The following is a 20438-nucleotide window of genomic DNA, read 5'->3' on the forward strand; positions in this document are numbered from 1 at the left end:
CTACAACAAATGTAAGTTGCTCTATATGCAAAATGGCCTCACACAAAATTTGTGCTCAAGTGTTCAAATAATCGAATGTTGAAGCCAACAACAAATTTATTGGCATTTGCCGCTGTCTGTGTCTGTGTCTTGGGGTTGTTCTCTCGTGACAATATCACTTCAATTCCGCATGACATTTTATTCAAACACCCAAAAAACAATATGCCATAAAGATTTGCAGGCCATAAGTGAGGTTATGTAAGGCGAAACAACATGTGGCGTATACTTACTGTACTCCCATTTAAATGTAATTGCAAATTGCTATTTAAATTTTATGCAAAGCATCCGCTGTCTTCAATATTGAAAGAATTCTATTTATTGCTTGCTAAATGTGCTGCAAATATTTGAGGCGCTAATTAATGGCACACAAACATATGCAGAAGTGTATTGGTATGGATAATAAGTAAACTGGAATTTATTACATACTTATATGCCTGAGCTACTGTTGAAATAAGTATTAAGCAATTGTTATTTATTTTATTTACTGTAGCAAACAGTCTCAGTTGATAAGCTTTATGCATAGAATTTAATTTTAAAATATGCATATTTGAAGTTTCTTATAGAATAATTGTTTGTTATTCATATTAATTATAATAATCCTTAAGAACTTCTTCATTTTTTTTTTGGCTTCCCAGTTCCTGCTATGTTACGACTAAAGTGACAAGGAACAAAAGGTAAAGTTATGGCTATGAAAATAATACAATAAATAATTTTTTTAAAATGGTCCATCAATGTTGATTGTGCATCGCTTATGGTCACCGTTTTTTTCACTAATTAATTTACTGACTAGACTCATGTCAGTTATGTTTTGAAGCATTTTTATTATATTTTCTCGACTTCACTATTGTTTAATTAAAACAAAACACATACAATTGTTCTTACAGACCGTTAAAACAATAATTGAACAATTTTTAATTTACTGGAACAAATTGGTTTTCAACTCAGCAGAGGTTGTATTTACTTAGGAAAAGTTGTAGCCAACAGATGCAAAATTTGCTTACCAGAAGTGGAAAAAAAACTGCTTAAAGTTTCTAAAAATTATGAAATAAATGCCAGAAAAAATGATAAATTAATAAATATTTAATAAGTCTTTTTTGTTTTGCTTATCAGATAAGCTAATATGATAAGTTTACATTTCAAGAGAAGAAAAAAAGGTCGTCAAAAGTGAGCAACTTAAGTACAAGTTCCGATGTCTTTCTGAACCATTTGCTAAAATTGATAAAAGAAAATTTAAAATTACAATACTAATAACAGCATTTTAAACAAGTTCTGCATTTTTTTGAAAGTTGCCTGAATTGCTAAACTTGTAGTCATCTTACCTCATCAGCTTCTGTTGAATTTATAATGGCAGTTAGCATTCAAATATGTAAGCAAATATCTCAATTAAACGTTGACCCGAAGCACATCGTTTGTCTCTTGTTGGCTCCGCTTTATATTTCAGCCTGCGTTATATGGAACAGTAATCCCAACTACAAACAGCTTCCCATACACATATATTTATTATGAATTCGCATAATAACTGCAGGGCAGACGCTCAATATAAGAAATGTAAAAGCTAAATTTTTATTCTGATTAAAAATCATTTTAAAAATAGTAAATAAAAACAGCATGCAATCTCTATATATATCGCAGCTTATATGCAAATCAATATACATTACTTTAACCTGCAGAGAAATATCATTAATAATTCAGTCAAATCACCTACTAAGCTGCCTGTAAGCATTCAAGGCACACAAAGCCCACCCACCACCCACCCACTTGCCTATCAATTATGCTCAGTACACGCTTTGCAAATCTTTCGCTTTGAGCGCAAAATTTTTGTGATAGATTTGATGGCAGCGCATGTAAACAGCGGCTTTTGTTAATCAAATTAAGTGCAAGTTAATGGCGTTACAAGTTCCACCCAAGTAATCCCACTCAAGGGGGGGTGGGGTGGGTGTGGAAGTTGAGCTCAAGAGTTATTGCTGCACATCATTCGATTTGGTGGGTTTCTTGCTGCTCGTTGTTTGCACACTGGGAAATGATGAATAATAAATTGCTAATCATAAATATTGCGAAATCAGGCAAAAGGCAAAAAATGTGAGCAGCCATTGCGTGAAAAAGAGCTCTCGCTCTCGCTCTTTCTACTTTGCTGAAAGCGAAAACAATAGCATAAGTACACATTGTTAAATTGAAAGGAAACAAATGTAAAATTTATGCAGCTGCAGTGAAAGCGCCTGCTGGCTAACCGCAGTGGGTGCAAAATCAAAGATTACTTAAGCTACAAGATTTGGTTGCTTAAAGTTTATAGCGAGTTAAACACAAAGTGCACATTGAATACAATATTTCGCACAAATACAAATTCCAAGCAGTTCAGTATCAGTAGTATGCTGAATCCTTTGAAGACGAGCTCCATGGTCACCTTGAAGCAACGATTGTCCACTAGCGACTGTTGCTGCTTAGATTCTTTACTCTGTCGCTTGCCCTTCGACGCCTTGGGCTGCTCCACTTCATCCAATGCTTCGAATATGCTGCTAAAGTTGAACGTTTCACACAAGCCATTGATCCAATACATTTTTGGTGGGTTTAGAAAATTGTGTAAATTAATTAACAATTTTTACAGCTTATTTTCAAATAGTTAGTGTGTAGAACAAAAGCCAACTAAGCTTAAAGTCAAGCAAAAAGTATTGCGTGCTCGCTTGCACTTGTGACTCAATCGCATAGCTCGCTATGGTGAGTATAAGTGTTTGAGGTGAGTTTCGCAGTCTATGGTCAAATTGATTGGCTAACTATTTAACGCAGAGTATTAATAAAAATAATTTATTTAATTTATTTTAATTTATTACTTTAGTCTTTACTCTGCTCGATTGTTTCTTACATTTGCTTAAAGTAAGCATTAGTCATTTTAATTTAATATATTGCAAGATATGTTGGTTGCTGTTTAACTTATTCGATCATTTATCTATATGTATCTTGTACAACTTCCAATGCTAAGCCACAAATTCAAAGCAGGCGCATCTGTTTATGCAACTTGACGACGCCTTGAGTTGCAGCTACAGCGATTAGTGAATGCAGCGCTGAAAATCAAAATCATGCAATAGCTGCTGCCTGAACAGATCTTAACTATCAGCCGCAATTAATTTTAAACTCTACTCTTCTCTCTCTCTCTCTCGCTTCCTCTTTCTCCATCACTCTCTCCTCCCTCTCTCTCTCTCTCTCTCTCTCTCTCTCTCGCATGCTGCTCTTGAGCTCTTAGTAATTAGCGCTGAAAAATCAATACAATCTCTGCCTTGCTGCATTCAGCAAGGCATCGCAATCAGCACGAAAGTTACGTGCGTGTATGCGTCTCTGTGTGTGTGTGTGTGTGTGTCTATGACAAATGCGATTGCGATTGTGCCGCAGCAATCAACACGAATCGAGCAGCTGACAAGTTTCTCATGAGAGGGCCAACTGTAGGCTACCAAAAATGTGTTGGTTTAAAACACAAATGACCGAAATGTACAAAAGTCAAGTGCAGCAGGTCCGGTGATTACAGTTACAGTTCGTTAGCAAGCGCCGTAACGGGAACTACAGACCAGAGCAGAGTGACACCAAAGCAGTTCATCCAGCCAGGCAACTGTAAGTTGTGTGGTCCATACTAAATTATGGCCTGATAACAAAAGCGCATTTAATTAAATTTCCTTTTTTTTTTTTTTTTATTTCATTTATTCACTGGGAATCGTTCAGTCTCGTATGAACATAACCTATGGGACTAAAACTTAAAACAATTAAACAACAAAGGTAACTAGGAATCTTCCATCCCACGATCTCCTACTCGCAAACTCCTATTACCCTTTTTGTAATGTTATATAGTTTATCCCACTTAGTTCATGTCATCAACGCACGATTCCCAGGAATAATAAAATAATAATAAAGATTACTCAGAATCTAAAAGATGAAAAAAAAAAAAAAAAAAAGGAGATCTTGCGAGTAGGGAGATCGCTGGGGTGAATTAAATTTCCTGTTCAATATCAGCAAAAACTACTTGCCTACTTTACAGCGCAAGAAACTGTGGCACATACACACACACACACAACCGCACAATGTTGGCTAAGGCAACAATAACAGCAGCAACATGCAACCAAGCAATTTGCAACATCTTGCCAAGCAACAGCTGCGCCACAGCAGCAACTTATAGATAAAATATTGCATCGAAGCTTAAACTGAACGCTGAATGTTCTGCAAGATATTTAAGCAAAGCAATAGAAATGTCAAAGCATTTGAAAAGCGCTAGAATTTCAATTGGCCAACGTGCAGTGAACTTTTATTATTTTCATATTTTTATGCATTGATAGAGCATCGAAGCGTCGCGATGCTCTGAATTTGTTGTAACTGCCGCTGTGTGGACGCTGTGAATTGTTGGCGGAAATGCAAGCTGTGTTGCTAGCTGTTGTTTCTAGTGGCATTGCCCATGAATATTCATGGCGGTTGCTGGGGCAGTCATTCATTCATTCGTGATTTCACGCAACCCGCCGTAGAACAAAGCGCAATAGGCAATAGGGTGGCTATAACAGATAGACAGTCAGACAAACAGTCAGACAAAAACATAAAACCGAATAAATAAAACAAATGTCAGCAGCCACAAAGGCGGCGATGCCAAGAAATTGGCGTGAAAAAAAATCAAGAAACAAATTGGAAAATTTGTTAGTTCGCTAAACAAACAGCAAACAACAAACGAAAATGCAAGTGTGTGTGTATATAAATATTTTAATAATTATAAATAATAATAATATAAATAATAATAAAATAATATAATAAATTAAATCGCCACTGCATTGCGAGCACTTAAAGCCGCCGCTTGGCCCACAAAAGTGAAGGCCAATTAAAATGTCCTTTAGGCAATTTAATTAACATACTCCTGCTTGCCTTCAGTTTGCAGCAGCGCAAGAGCATAAAGCACGTTTATTTAATTGTAAAATATACATATTTAAATAGGGCTTATTAAAAGGCAGTAGCAGATCAGCGGAGCCTGCTTGAGCTATAAACGCCACCCACGCGGCCACGCCCACTGGTCACAGCGCATATCAGCTGGCAAAGGTAATCAACTGGCCATGTAAAAGAAAAAATAAATAAATAAAAGTATGTAAGCCCGTTTTTAATGTAGCTCATGTGGGCGGCGGCCTCAATGCCCTGCGTCTGTCTCGCTGCAGCACAAAGAGCTGATTCTCAGATGCTGGGCGGCTGGGCAGCTGGACCGAAGCGAGGTCGAAGCATTCACTTTGAATGCGGCTGCACTCATTTAAATGCAAATTTAAATGAAATTTTAATCCAGTTTAAGCACTGTGCACTGTGTGCTCGGCGCAAAAACCTTTTGATGTTGCATGCAACATGCCGCACAATTGTTTGCCTTAAGGCCCAATGGCCAGTTCGATTTTACAGACGCTGATTATAATAAGTACAGCTTGCTGCAGCGCTTCAAGTTAATGGCAGCCAGTTGAGCGATTTATTTAAAATTACAATTCTATATGCCAATCGCTTGCTTGATCTGCTCCCAGCGTTGCGCCACCGAATGCTGCCTTATGGGCGATTCATCGCGCTCGTATGGCGGCGGCACCGGACGCGGCACAGCCATCGCCAGCTCCAGCTCTGCATCCGAGTCCTGCTCCAGCTCCAAGCTCAGCGGCGGCGGCGGCGTCTGATCCGTCACATGCCGCACCACGTGAAAATCACAGCGCTTGCAATGCTGCTCGTTGACCTCGCGTGGCTCGAATCTGCGACAGCAAATGATGCAGCCCTTGTCCGGCAGGCGGCAGCGTTGACAGCGATGCTCCTGATCCGACAGCTCATCCCACAAGCAGCGCTGGCAGCACTTGCTGCACAAATACAAACGCAGATCCATTAAATAACTTTTTTAACAGCAAGTAAAATGATTTTCAAGCAATTGAATTTCGTTGCAAACTACTTTGTAGGCTATAAGTTTTTTCAAAGTGAAGCAAGCAGTCTTCTCCAGGCAGAGCTGATTTATTTATTTAAATACAAAAATAAACAACTTGGTATTCGCTTTTGTATAATCTATTAAGTTTACTTTGATTTCATGTCAAAAGCGCAAAAAGTTGAATCATAAATGACGACTAAGCGACTCGCAAACTAAATAACTTTGTTATATAAGCGTAGCCAAGTCACAGCTACAAATTTTAAAATAAAAATATATATATTGCATCCGTTTTTAGCAAAAATTTCATGTGCAAGCAGCTAGTTTATTAAAAATTATAAACAATCCTTTTTAACATACTTGTAAGTTAAGAATTGTATAGCTCAAAAATATTACCTCAATAGCAGCGGTGAGAAAGACTTTGCTCTCAGTGCATCCAGTGCAGTTGCTCTGGTTACTCTCATTTGCTTGATGTAAATTATTGATGTACAATTGTTTGCTTAAAGTTCGATTTTACATCGGCTGATTATTATAAGTACGGCTTGCTGTAGCGCTTCATGTGAAATGCACAGCGGTTGCAATGCTGCTCGTTGTGTTCTCGTGGCTCGAATCTGCGATTACAAATGATGCAGTCCTTGTCCGGCAGTCGGCAGCGTTGACAGCGATGCTCCTGATCCGATAGTTCATCCCATAAGCAGCGCCGGCAGCACTTGCTGCACAAATACAAACGCATATCCATTAAATAACTTTTTGAACAGCAAGTAATTCACTAGATTTAAGCAATTGACAGATATATTTTCAATTTCTTTGCCGGCTACTTTGTAGGCTATGCGATTATTAAAGCGAGCAGTCTTCTCCAAGCAGAGCTGATTTATTTATTTAAATATAAATATATTCAGCTTTGCATTTGCTTTTAGACAATCCATTAATTTCTAAGGTTTTTCTTCAAGCATCCAAGCATTTTCTTAAAAAAAACATTAGTATGAAGTAATTCCAACATAGCCAACATTTTTAAATATAAAAGTTTTTAGCAATTAAATAATTTTCTAAATATGCTATACACAATATATTTGTAAATATAAATATAAATTATAAATTAAGTGCTTTATTACAATTTACGATTTTATACTTCAGATAAGTAATAAAATGTTCAGCCCCAGTTTGCTTAACAAATGCCATGAAATAAAACTTTGAATTGTTAATAACTAAAGCGTGCACTGACTTAGGAATCCAACAGTTCCACAAGCTTTAAAAAATTGACTTGACATACAAATTTTGAAATCAAGGGATCATTTGGTTTGCTTCTACTCTGGTTATAAAATTCCAACAGAAATTAACTTAATAAAAAGCAATGACAATTAGAAGCAATGTAGAAAATTAAACTATATAACATTAGGGTATGCCATAAGCGTTTGGTTAAAGTCGATCAGGCATCGCTTATTTGTTAAATGACACATCCTTGCCTTTGAGGCAAGGAACAAGGCATTCATTTGACATCATCACAGACCATTTGTTGAACAAGTACGCAGGCTATGAACATATTGACATACATTACATGGCATTAAAAACGCAATAATGATTTATCATGTGCGCCCGAGGTGGGCAGAAGGCTTAAAAAAAGAAATGACCAGAAATTGCATTGAGCGCATATTTAAAACAACGTATTCATGCTTAATGAAGAGTAAACTGATTTACAATATATAAAAGACTGACATATGTCTGTTTGACGTGGAGCACGACAGCGCTATAAAGAGCAGTTGTGAATTATAATGTGCAAATAATTATATTAAACGGATTATAGTGATGAAAATGTTTATTAAAAGCGCATTAAGAACGAACACGAGCACTCACTGCTTTATAATTTCAGGTAAAATGCAAGAAGTCTCCAACGAATTGAAAAACGCAGCCTACGAGAACTCGCCACCATTGACATCAATGGACAGCGAGGCGACACGAGCTAAAGCTGGTCCAGGCTTGCTGCTTTTTCCCGGCACGGCCCAGCGGCATCATCAGCATAATCGCAGCTTGCTTAGTACGCTGACGAGAACGGCAAATGGAAATGGAAATGGAAATGCTAATGATGAACACATTGCCATTAGTCAGCGTAAGCCGCCGCCGCGCAGCGTGCGCAGTATTCGGCGTCCGGCGCTTTGGCAGCGCACACTCCGGCGAGCGAACTGCGAAGGCGCAGGGGAACGGGATGGGGCAGAGGAGCAAGATGACCACAGAGCAAGCGGCACTGTGTGCCTGGCCAAGTTGCAAGCGTTCATAATTGAGTTTCTGCAGGGCTCCTCCATACATGGCTTTGTCTATATGGCCAAATTCGGTCTGAACTTTGTCGAGCGGTGAGTTTTTGGTTTCCACTCTAAGGCAGCCAGGATTTCGTATCAATCCCCCGTTGCTGTCAACGCAATGCGGCAATGCTTTTGAAAATCAATTGCCAATGTCGCCGATGTGTAGTTTTTGAGTAAGCAAAGCAGCATTTGTGGTTGTGGTGGAGCTGATTTCATAAAGCGAAGCTGGTTCCATATTCTTAGTATATTTATTATTTTAATTGCCTCTTCTTACCTGTGTCGCCTCTGAACGATCTTCCAATCAATCGCTTGCTTCATTCTTTCTCAGTTGTCTATTGCTTTGGGAAGTAAAGGACCTTTAACTCTTTTCCACTTAGCAACTACTTGCCATCAGCTCAACCAGGCAACAAGCCACATTTTAATAATAAACTTTTCCAAGCAATTAATTTGCAACCTTAATTAAACTAAAGCCGCAGCCGCCAAAACTTTCATGCTGCTTTCACTTTCGCTGCTCGGTCGGTTTAGCAAAGTTTTGGAAAGTGCAAACTTAAGCCTACAAAAACTGTAAGTCAAGGCCTTAAAATACTCTAAAGCACTCGCACGTGCAGCATCCAAAGCTACATATCAGTGACGTTTTGACCGCTTAGCTGATGAAGGGGGTGGTGAGTGTGGGAGTGGGAGTGGGAGTGGGCTGCTGCCCAATTCTAGACACGAGAAATAAATTTTTGTGCATGTTTGCGCTTGGATTTGTTTTGCCGTTTGCTGGAATTTGTGGTGCGAGGCAATAAATCCTTAAAACTGACATGACATGACAAACAGGATTACACCGCATGCCTGGCAAGGCTTAAATTGGTAACACACACTCCAAGTGGCCAAGAGTGCTGGAGGAGGAGGAGGCAGAGTAGCTCCATATGTCTCTACTGTCAGCATAATAAAAATGGACCAAAGCCGAAACCAGCAGCTGAGGGTTAATTAGTGGATAACATAGCCCAGTCCTGACACTACGCCAGACGCAGACTCCGCACTCCAATAGCAACTACAGCTGCCCAGCTCTATTACAATTTGTGTATATATGTATGAGTGTGTCTCTCTGTGTGTGTGTGTGTGTGTGTTTGACTGAAAGTGACAGGTGTTTCCATATGCTGGCGCGTGTAGAGCGTGAGCGAGAGGGGAGTGAGTGGAAATTGTGTGCAGCACGCAAAGCTTGGCTATAATTAATACAACCTCCACCTCCCCCTCCCCCCAGCAAAAATCCAAACACCTCTGCGTAACTCACTCCTCCATAACAAAATGATTTGTGATTGCTTCAATTTTGGTTTATTCATGACCATTTTTATTCATGCACTTCACTTTGATTTATTTAGATCTACGGGTCATAGCATAAAAATTATTTTACTTCAAAAGCGCAAAAAGTTGAATGTCGCCAACAAAAAATAAATAACGACTAAGCGACTCGCAAACTAACAATAATTATGATATATTAGCGTAGCCAAGTTACAAATACATAACTGTATTTCATGGGTAATGAGCGATGTTAGTACAAAATAGTAAAAGCCTTTTCAACAGTTTTGTAGATTAGTTAGAAATTCTAATAATTATAACAACGAACTTTTTAGAAGCTTGTATTAAATTTTGCTACAAATTAGAATTGTTGTTAAAATAGCTAAAAGCTGTAAGCAATATAATAACATAAAATATATAAGAAATTATATTCAAGTCAGTCCTACTCTACTTCTTAAACTAAATGAGTTTGTAGTTGGTTTCATAACCAGGAATACAAGTTGCTTAAACGAAGCCATTTGATTGCTTAATACGTTTTTAAATTATTATCAGCTTAGCACGCTCAAGAATTATTTCTTAGGTTAATAAATAATAAAATGTGCACATATAAAATCTGATCCATGGTCGAAACTCTTTGCACTTAGCTGTAGGCTTTGTAGGAATTCCAGGTATGCGTTATAGATATTATATATCATATTATCATAAGTGCTGCTTCAAATAAGTGAATACATTTCATAAAGCTGGCGTAACCTACTCCCAACTTCATGGAACGGCTTCACTTTTACTTGACGCACTGAAAAAAATGTACTTTAATTTTTGAAATGAATGCCAGAGCACTGCTTATAGCAGCTGTAAGCTGTAAATGGTAGCAAAACATGCCGACATGTCTGTGGAAAACTATAGACTTATACCCCCCTCAGCATCCTTACATATATCACTTAATTCAACATGCGCATGCATCACTGAGCTTCATTCACGCACAAATTTCATATATGGAGCTCATATGAGTGCTGACAAGATGATGAAACAAAGCAAAGGCAAAAGAGAAAGCAAATGCCAAATGACGGAGCGACAGACAGACAGACAGATAGACAGCCAGACAGCGACTGACATATATGACATTTACGATGTAATAATATGTAGAAAAGAATTTTTGGTAGCAAACATTTTTGCATGCCAAGTTTCGTCATAAAAACAAACCGACTGACTATTTCAAATAATTTAAAGTGAAATATTTTTGTAAATTAAAAAAAAGCAAGCGTGTAATTAAAGTTGAAAGCAGCAAACATCGTATACACTTTGAGTTCAGAAGTGCGACAAACGAATGAATATCTCTAAACTTTTTTAAACAATTAAATCACACATAAGTGTTGCAATTATAAAGCTAATCTTTTGCAATTAGAAAGTTTAGAAACTTAAAACAGACTCGATCTGATATTGAAGCAGCTACATTTGGTAGCTGAAGATCTCTGAGATCATGCAGCTCATGAAGTTAGTCGGACTTATTCAAACAGCTTGTCTGTAAATGACGACATACCTTTCGACAACATTAATACACCCTAAGATATCAAAGTGTATACAAATAAAAAGCCAAGTAGCTGTTAAGGCCGCGGCCATTCTGTGTGTGTGAGCCATTGCCTGCGTTAAAATGTCATCATTGTGTGATGACAGCAAGGATTTCCACTACTCCTGTCTGTGTGTGTGTGTGCATATGTGTGTGTGTGTCCATTTTGTCTGTCGCGCTTTTCCGTAAAGGGTTGTGTCGCCAGCCGTTCATTGACTCTTTGGCCAAAAAGTTGGCCATAATTCTTGCTACCAAAAATTTACACGCAATAGATTTTTATGTGCATTGCCACAATGCACACGACAAATGCGAAATGAAAAAAGAATCGTAGAAATATAAATTTTCTTCACACTCGTTTATCATCTGGCATGAGACTTGCTATTCTTTTTAATATTTTAATAGCATGCTCTGGTTTGCCTTCATCATTGTTGCGCTCTTCAGCATCATCTCGTTGAGTCATCGCACTTGGCAACGCTTTCAGACCTCGCCCATGGTCATCTCGATGGATCGCAACAAACTGGTGTGGAATACCAGCTTCCCCTCACTGACAGTCTGTCCCCATAAGCGCATTGATGAACTCAAAGTGGAGGACTATATGATGTAAGCTCAGAGACTTTTCCCATTATATGCATTCATATGTGCGATTGTTTCTTTTCCATGGACAGCGCTCATAGCGAGCACTTTGAGGATGAGGAGGATAAAGAGGATTTCCGTGATTTTATTGTAAAACTTGCTAGTCTCACATATGACAATTTGGAAAGTTTGCCGCTGAACAAATCGTTTGGCATTGACAGCGGCAAATATTTGGATATACTCTATGACTTGAAATGGGCTTTTGAGCCGGAAATCAGCAGCGGCGCCGCCGTCAAAATGTTCATCTATGAAACACAAACGGAGTTTGGTATTTGTCATTCGGTTAACTCGCTCGTAGCCCAATACAATAGCTTTGAGTAATTGGCAAATATACAAAACTTCCTTACGAATAAATAATAAAGTGTTTTTATATTTGCAGCTATTGGCGGTCGAATGATTGGAGCATTTTGGATCATGGCGATCGGGTTACAGTGCATCCCTTGGATGGCGAAATCTATGCGCAGATTATCAATTTATCCACAGCCTATGATGTTTACTTTCATGGTGCAGGCGATGTGCCCAACATATCTAAGCAACGCTATACCTTTCCTGAAAGTGATTATACCACAGTGGAACTAATTGCCCTGGAGATTTACACGAACGAAGAGGCCAGAGCGTGAGTAGATCCTTTGAGTCAATTTGATATACAAAAGTAAGTATAGCAAAATATAAGTTTCGAGAAAAATATATAAAGCATTGGCATTAGAAGCAACACTGCTGGCTTTAACCAAATCTGGATTTGTTTTACATATCATATGAATTGTTAATATAATTGTAAACCTAAGTGGCCATCTAGCCATTTGAGTTTATTATTATGACTAATTATTATTTTCTCTTATTATACGATTGAAAGTATTATAGGATGATCTATTTATTATAACCTTTCAACTTAATTGCTTAATTTAGCAATTTAATTGCTAATCTGACAGCACTGGCGCTAATGCAATTTGTCATCGCCGCCATTTTGGTTATACGCATGCATGGAAGCAGCGCAGCTGACTTTGGCAGCAAGCAAGACAGAGACATCAATAGCTGAGTAGATTAAGCTGCTTATCTGCTTTTACACATGCGCACATACAAAAGTCAAAGAGGCCGCCAATGCAATTTGACAACGCCGCCATTTTGGTTTTACACTCTCAGCAGTCGAAGCCGAAATTAAAATATGCATGGAAGCAGCGCAGTCGACTTTGGCAAGCAAAACAAAGACAGCAAGAGTTGCATGAGTTCAGCTGCTCATCTGCTTTTACACATGCGCACATACAAAAGTCAAAGAGGTATATGATATGAGTACATTTACCAAATGAGCAAATGAGTTAATTACAAGTTCCGATGTCTTTCTAATCGTAATTTTTTCAATCCACTTCACAAAGGTATAAAAGAAGCTAAAATGCGAACGAATACTAAAAAAAATCTTTTTTTTTACAAAGTTGCTTAAATTGATACAGGAAAAAAAAAAGTTGCTAATTCATTTCATAGTTGCCAGAAATAGCAACTTAATTGTTAAACTGGCAGAGCTGGTCCTTGTATATATAATCTTCAATAAATTAAGATAATTTCATCAGCCGAAGCAGCCTTAGTAGCAACCACAGGAGGCAGCATCCTTGCATCAGTTTGTTGCTGCTCTAACGACTAGTCTGCTTTAGATGTTTAAATTACCAGAACTTGTTGCAATTTAGGAAAGTAAGGCCAAAATTTAAATGCGTTTTAAGGACGAAGCCTTTGCCGTCGCGTAAAGGCAGTATAAGGAACCACTTAATATATATAAGGCTACAACATATGCAAATTGCAGCCAAATCGATGAGCCCATCGTAGTTCTCTCCTTGTAGCGGTTTAATAGCTTAATTAAATTATTTTTTTTATTTACTTACAGTTTTACCACTAAGCAGCGGCAGTGTCGCTTTCAGTATGAGGCCGAAGATATGCAGACTGTGCCAATCTATAGCTTTGGCTTGTGCCTCTCCGAGTGTCGAATGTTCTTCGCCTTACGAGTCTGCGGCTGTGTGCCGCACTTCTATCGCAATCGCTGTAAGCATTTTCGCATCCTTTTGCATATCCTTGTACTAACATAGTTGGCACTTAATTGGTCGCTTAACGCCTCGCAAATTTGCTTTAATAGTCTCTATCTCTCTGTCTCCCTTTTTGTCCTTTTTTTTCAGTGCGAAATGGACGTCGCTTGCCCATATGCGGCCTGGAAGGCATTGGCTGCCTGGCCAAAATTAAACGTGAGCACTTATTTTTTTTCTCATTTGTTTTTAATGTAAATTCGTCGCACATGCAAATATTTGCGTTTGTATTAAAATACGCTTTTGTTGTTGCTGCAAATTTCATCAGCATATAAATATTTTTTAATATTTTAATGCAGTACGTGACTATAATTTGTGTAGTTGAAGTTGGTCAGTGTGCAAAAAAAGGAAATTATGTGTGTCTGGATATTAATGCAGCCAGTTGGGTATTAATATTGAAAATTGTTTGCACTTCGGATGAAGCTACGGAGTGGCATTAAATATGTTGTGAAAATAAATACTATGTTAAAAGGTTGCATTAAAAACAATTAAGTAAATAGTGTTAATTAAATATTTGCAAAATATCTTAGTTGTGCTTTTTACAGTTGGTATATTATCTTTTTTTATATTTCGCTAAAATTTTACCACAAATATTTTCTTTTTTACATCAGGCGAAATAATCTCATTGAAATCGGATAAATATAAAATCAATTGCAATTGCTTGTCCAACTGTGATGATTCCAACTTTTTTGTACAATCCTATGTAAGTAGCATCTTCATTACAATAAAAATAAACGCTAAACAAAAGCACAAAAAAAACGGAACTTTGCCATTTTAGACAATGGGCTTTAAAAATGTTTACAACCCAAGCAGCGCCATCTAGCGCTCGTTAAAACTCGACAAAATGATTTCAACTAAAAAGAAAGACGCAAAGTACAGTCCGGCATAACAAGCAGTGTGAGACTCTGTTCATTGTGATCATTTAAACAAATGAAGGGAAATTTGAAAATATTCCGGAATGTGCGGGGAATAAACTCTCAACTTCTTATATACTATATAAAATCAAATACTCCGACTGTGTAAGACTAAACTGTAATTAGAATATACAACCAAGACTGATAGATGGACTCAATTCATAGGTTTAGTCTGCCACGCCTCTTTCTGCACATTATACGCAAATCTCAAGCAATTTTTAAATTTGTACAGGGTCTAAAGAGAATCACCATGTATCTTCTTCCTTACTTGGCTATTTGAACTTGAGCAAACACCCAAAAATTCTTGTTTTTGTTGTTGTTTCACGCAGTGGCAGTAAAAAATAATAAGCACAAAAGTTCGTCGCTGGCACAACGCCTTGAAATATGCAATTATTTCAGTTCGGCCCGCGTCGGCAACTGTAAAGTTTTTGTTTAACTTTCAGCGCTGCTCTGTTCACGCTGGATGTGGCCAAAGTTTTTGCATTTAATAATAATTTCAGCTTACTTGGCCTGTTATGATGTTGTTGCCGCTGCTATTTGCACACACAACTGAAAAAAATATATAATATTAAATAAAAAAAATAATAATGACAAATTCCTATATTTATTAAAGCAAATTAAATTTATATTTAAAAAATAGTGCATATATTATTAAATTTATTGCTATATTTTATAATTTTTTTCTGTGTATCTCTCTTTCACTCTCTTCTACTCACTTAGAGGTCGCGCGTCTGGTTCCTGGGCGCTAATTTACAATGGGGCATTATTGATTATCCCAAAATGCAGCTGCGCCGAGATGTGCTCTTCTCCTTTGCGGATGTCTTGGGTAAGACTTTCTTTGAGATTTGCATTTGCAGCTTAACTATTAATATTACTTTTCCTCCTCAGTTTACATTGGCGGTCTGGTGGGCTTCTTCTTGGGCTGTAGTGCTCTAAGCTTTACAGAAATTGTTTATTATTTTACAGCACGCTTGATACGACGCATGTTATTTAATTGAAACCTAAAATAATATATAAACTTACCCTTAATAAAATATATTCTCATTTGCTTTAAATTAACCCTTAATAATAATTTTGCAGCTTAATGACGCTCAAACCGAAAAATGTTCGTTTTTATTGACCAAAGCTAAACAAACGCGCCTAATCAATAATAAAGTACAATTGTGCAAAGTTAGCAGAAATCATCGAAGACCCCTCTATCCCAAATGCGAGTCCTTGCCACCCCACTTGTATGGTCTTTGTGCTATCTCAAACATTTTCATTGTGCTCAACGCTCGTCGCCTGGCATTTCAATGAACTGTTTCTGTCTGGAGCTGGACATCAGTCGTTATGAAGTCTAACCAGTCGCTAGTTCGAATTGTACGCCTAAAATTACTTTGTGCATTGTATTTTTGCCAACCTTGTCGATTTTTTATGGGGCATGGGGCACAATCATTTATTTATTATTTGTTGCTCGCTTTTGGCAAATAATTTAGAATGGCAAGTTGTGCTGATCGTTGAATTGTTTATTCGACTCAAAATGTGACTTTTGTTTTTCGGGTCATAGGGGTGAGTCATAGGAGTTGTGCTGGACATATTCCTTATAGCCATAGTTATTACAAACTACCCTCGCTAAAATTGCTTACACTCGTATTGACGTTTGTTGTTACATATTTTGCACATATGACTGAACTCGAATATTTTAGTAACACTAACTGTCAACATTGCCAATGCCAGTAAGCTTTTGCTATGAATTTTTGTGCCAAGTCATCAATAATGAGTTTGATATTTGGGTCAGCTTAGCAGGCAAAGACAAACACTACTTAAGAATTCCTCATACTTTACCCCACAATCAGCGTAAGGATATGACTTTTGCAACCCTTAAGCCAAACAAAATCAAAACACAATAGAAATCTACATTTCAATGGCTCTTCAACGACTCGGTAAATACAACAGATTTTAATATTTTTATGCAAAAATATAAAGAAAGAATGCAAAATATAACCACACTTTGCACTTTAACACTTCCCCCGCTGCCAGACGCAGACAGGATCAAGGCTCAAAGGAATTGTCAGCGTGCAAAGCTCGTTGGCACCTTGGCAGAGCAGCCGTATAGCATCAATGGTAACCGCAATCCATGTGGGGATTGTCGCCACCAACGCATGCATTATATATACTGTATATTTGTGAATAGGGGGATGCACACTCATTGGCCAGTCGAAGGGAAGCATACGTAATTCGAATGCTGCAGACTTTGAAGTTAACGCAATGTCAAAGGGTAGAATACAATTTTTTTCTCATTTTTGGCATAAATTTTGGAATTATTAAAATTTATTGTTTGCGCTGTGTGGTAGAAAGGGTTGGATGCCGTGCCTCTGGTTTTAATGCGCCCGTTAGGTTGCATAATTCGTCACGCCATTGATGACATCTATTGTTTGATTTTCGTATAAGTCTGAATTATTGAAACAGCAAAGATTACAAGTGACATTATATTGAAAAAGTAAATCAAAAATTAAATCTTTAGCAAAAGGTGTGGCAAGAAAATTAAATTTTCGTTACTTGGCGGCTTATTATTGCTCTGCCGCCACAAAAGTAATCGGTAATCTATTAAATGCGACAAGTATTTGGCGTCCCTCTGTCTATTGTATATGTATTATTACTGCAGTAGTCGCATTCTCTCCATCTTGCTAAAACTCTACAAATATTTGAAATGCTCAAAATTTAAATATATTGTCTAATTCAATTAAATTAAATTAACATATTTCAAATAATATCGCTAGGCGGCAAGTCGAAAAAGAAAGGAAAGTTTTGCTGCCCTGGGTAAGGTGACCAGCTTCGATAGTGTTGGATTTCGCAATCATCGGTGCTATCGATAGTAGCTCAAAGGAAAGGTTGTGTGGAGTTAGTCCGTGTTTTTTTTGTATTTATAAAAACACAGCGAAATGCACAAAAGTGCGCCACCTTGGCACTGCAATTGCACAACGTCTGCCACGACAGCAGCGATAAATGCAGGCGTGCAAGGTAGTGAAAAAGCAGCAGCAGTTGTATTTGCAACAAAAGTAGTGATAAGACCTACAATGCACGTAGCATCAACGTTGCCAAAAACACCAACCCCCGCCTACCACAGCAACCACCATAGCACACACTGGCTGCTGGTGTTATTGATGCTAGCGCTCCAACTACAGTCGACACCAGCCACGCATATTAGTGGCGAATTTCACACGGCTGACTTTTTTCAGTTCCTCAGCAAGTTTGGCTTTCAGAAGGCAGACCCGCCCACGCCGCTAAGTGGGATTTCGTATGGATATATATATGGCAATGTCACTTCCCAGGATGCATACAGTGCCCCGGTGACGTTGGCCGTGCTGGACAAAGCAACGTTTGTGGAATTTTATAGCAATCGCAGCTTCGTAAATCGCGAACTTGCCTGCACGCGCATGTTCTCGCATCTGCAACGCATTGTCTACGATCCGGACTGCAACCCGCAGGGTAAGCGAGATTTTCTACGCCGTGTGCCCTGTCCACGCGGCCAGCTGTGCGTCGATGAGGATGCTCCTTTAAATGTGATTGCTGGACATCAGTTCACCTATGTCATCAATTTGGAGGCGGAACCGCGGTAAGTAGCTGTTATCTTGTTTACTGATATAAGCTGTGATTATGCTTGACGCGACATCTATTGATTTACTCCTCTAGCTTTTGGTATGTGGCATTAGTGGCCTGTTATCGTAATCACAGCACTTGCAAGTGGCACTCGCATGAGCAACTGGCGCGTCAGAGCAATCGCAGCACTGCACTTCTCACTACGCTGCAGTATAACATTAACTTGGTTAATCTACATCCCAACAACTCGGCAGCACATCCGCTGACCTTTCAGTACTCTTATGACCAGCAAAACCTGCTGGAAATGTACCTCATCTTTCTGCTCGTCTACATTGTGCTATTGCCCATGCAAATCTATGCAGTGCGTCTGCAGAAGCATCCGGTTACTAAACTCTTTACGCTCAGTCTGCTCAGCGAGTTTATCAGCGAGGCTTTGATAACAGCGCATTTCATACGCTATGCGGCCAATGGCGTGGGTGAACCCAACATGCAGGCAGCGGGCGATGTGCTGGACATACTTAGTCGCAATACCTTTATGTTAATACTGTTGTTGCTGGCCAAGGGCTGGGCGGTGACGCGTCAGCAAATAAGTCGAACCGGCTGGATTATATTGATGTCAATTTGGGTGCCATATTGTGCGTTCCACGTATTTCTCTACATCTGGGATCGCGTGAGTTGTTATACGATATTGTTTATACAGCAGCTGTAAACAATTTTAACGAAATGTTTTTGCAGACGGAAGTGGATATCATCTCAGATATCGACGAGTATCAAACCTGGCCTGGCTGGATTGTGCTCATACTGCGGTAAGTTCAACTATCTATAAATGCTAGCTTAATCTTAAATGTTTCTTTAATTTAGTACCTCATTTATGTTGTGGTTTTTGTACGAGCTGCGCAACACTATGAAGTATGAGCACTCCAGCAAGAAGCTGGATTTTCTATTGCATCTGGGTGCCTCGAGTCTGGTTTGGTTTATCTATTTACCCATTGTTGCCATAGTGGCGTTGCAGATAAGCCCATTGTGGCGATATAAGCTGCTGCAGGGCATTACCAACTCGGCGGACTGCATGGCCTATTGCGTGATGACTGGACTGCTCTGGCCCAATCGGGCGGGTCAGTATCTACTGCTAGCGGGCAATAAGTATGCAGGTGAGTTCGAACTCTTGAGAAACTGTCTGCTTTGATGATTAATTTGCAATGCTATTGAAACAGGCATGGATGAGCTGGACGAGTTCAATGAGGCCATACACATAACACGCGAGCGACGTCGCAATTCACCGCCCGATGATATTTCCATAGATGCCAGCAGCAGCGGGGGAGTTACAATAACGAGCAGTGGACGCGGCATGGTTCTATCTACTAGCATACCACACTCGCTGAATGGCGATTTGCTTGAAACGGACGATTTAGATGCTGAATTACTCACAGATCTGAATAAGAATAGTCATATAGTGGCATAGTTTTGATTGTGAATTAAGAGCAGCTGCACGAACGGGTTAATTAGTAAGCTTAGTAGTCAAATATGTGCTAAATGAAGTAACGCAAGAATGTTAATCATACTACACACATTACCTATACAATTATATCTACATAGCTATACATACAATTAGTTATACATAGATATATTCCATATATAGTATATATAGTTTTTAGCCGCCTACAACGAACGTTAGTGAGAGTGCAAAGTGCAGAATGTTGTGTGATTTATCTATATGCATATAGATACTTGAGTATGTATTCGCTTGGATTAATATTTAGTTTTGTTCATCTAGCATATGCTTAAGTAGAGATCGACAAACAGACAAAAACCTAAACGCTTGAGAGTTATTTCATAAATTTAACATTATCGCGCATAACAAAAGTATTTTGGAAGCAACAAAAACACAAAACGATGAAATAAAATGAAATAAAATAAATCAATCATTTTAGATATATATATATATATACTTACTGATATGCTTATCTACTATAAACAATTGTTTTTATTTTCATTTATTTAGGTAAACGCGAGATTTTGGAACTGGGTTTACTTTGCTTTAATTATAACATTTAAGTTGCATGAATTTTTAATAAATTTTGATTGTGATCTTTTTAATTTAATTGTTTTGGGTTTTACACTTACGTTGGGTTTTTTCCAGTAATTCCCCACAGCAAAAAATCAAGCTAATTGTTTTGGGTC

The 20438-nt window shown here is 38.3% G+C and overlaps 3 protein-coding genes across 3 annotated transcripts; 2 read left to right on the top strand and 1 right to left on the bottom strand.

Annotated features, from left to right (window-relative positions):
• Positions 1-6319: 6319 nt before the first annotated feature.
• On the bottom strand, positions 6320-6720 carry LOC117134702 (protein FAM76B). Its single transcript, XM_033293207.1, has one exon. It carries the CDS (start codon positions 6666-6668, stop codon positions 6459-6461), a length of 210 nt encoding a protein of 69 aa, XP_033149098.1. The 5' UTR covers positions 6669-6720; the 3' UTR covers positions 6320-6458.
• Positions 6721-7801: 1081 nt separating this feature from the next.
• On the top strand, positions 7802-15676 carry LOC108594695 (sodium channel protein Nach). Its single transcript, XM_017979836.1, has 9 exons — positions 7802-8274; positions 11471-11668; positions 11734-12018; positions 12081-12317; positions 13572-13726; positions 13858-13923; positions 14376-14467; positions 15399-15504; positions 15567-15676. The coding sequence occupies exons 1-9, from the start codon at positions 7802-7804 to the stop codon at positions 15674-15676; spliced, it is 1722 nt and encodes a 573-aa protein (XP_017835325.1).
• Positions 15677-17535: 1859 nt separating this feature from the next.
• Positions 17536-20175, top strand: LOC108595118. The gene is made up of 5 exons (XM_017980280.1): positions 17536-18273; positions 18351-18927; positions 18993-19063; positions 19119-19408; positions 19472-20175. The coding sequence occupies exons 1-5, from the start codon at positions 17600-17602 to the stop codon at positions 19717-19719; spliced, it is 1860 nt and encodes a 619-aa protein (XP_017835769.1). The 5' UTR covers positions 17536-17599; the 3' UTR covers positions 19720-20175.
• The last annotated feature ends 263 nt before the right edge of the window (positions 20176-20438 follow it).

The sequence above is a fragment of the Drosophila busckii genome, chromosome 2R (genome assembly GCF_011750605.1).
Source record: "Drosophila busckii strain San Diego stock center, stock number 13000-0081.31 chromosome 2R, ASM1175060v1, whole genome shotgun sequence".
Classification (NCBI taxonomy): Eukaryota; Metazoa; Arthropoda; class Insecta; order Diptera; family Drosophilidae; genus Drosophila; species Drosophila busckii.

What these genes read in the sequence shown, in the direction of transcription:
- LOC108595118 (XM_017980280.1), top strand. Translation starts at nt 17,600, where the DNA reads ATGCACAAAAGTGCGCCACCTTGGCACTGCAATTGCACAACGTCTGCC. An exon ending in TGGATTGTGCTCATACTGCG is followed by an intron (nt 19,064 to 19,118) that starts GTAAGTTCAACT and finishes TCTTTAATTTAG; the next exon opens with TACCTCATTTATGTTGTGGT. An exon ending in AGCGGGCAATAAGTATGCAG is followed by an intron (nt 19,409 to 19,471) that starts GTGAGTTCGAAC and finishes CTATTGAAACAG; the next exon opens with GCATGGATGAGCTGGACGAG.
- LOC117134702 (XM_033293207.1), bottom strand. Translation starts at nt 6,668, where the DNA reads ATGGATATGCGTTTGTATTTGTGCAGCAAGTGCTGCCGGCGCTGCTTA.
- LOC108594695 (XM_017979836.1), top strand. Translation starts at nt 7,802, where the DNA reads ATGCAAGAAGTCTCCAACGAATTGAAAAACGCAGCCTACGAGAACTCG. An exon ending in GCACTTCTATCGCAATCGCT is followed by an intron (nt 13,727 to 13,857) that starts GTAAGCATTTTC and finishes CTTTTTTTTCAG; the next exon opens with TGCGAAATGGACGTCGCTTG. An exon ending in ACTTTTTTGTACAATCCTAT is followed by an intron (nt 14,468 to 15,398) that starts GTAAGTAGCATC and finishes CTACTCACTTAG; the next exon opens with AGGTCGCGCGTCTGGTTCCT.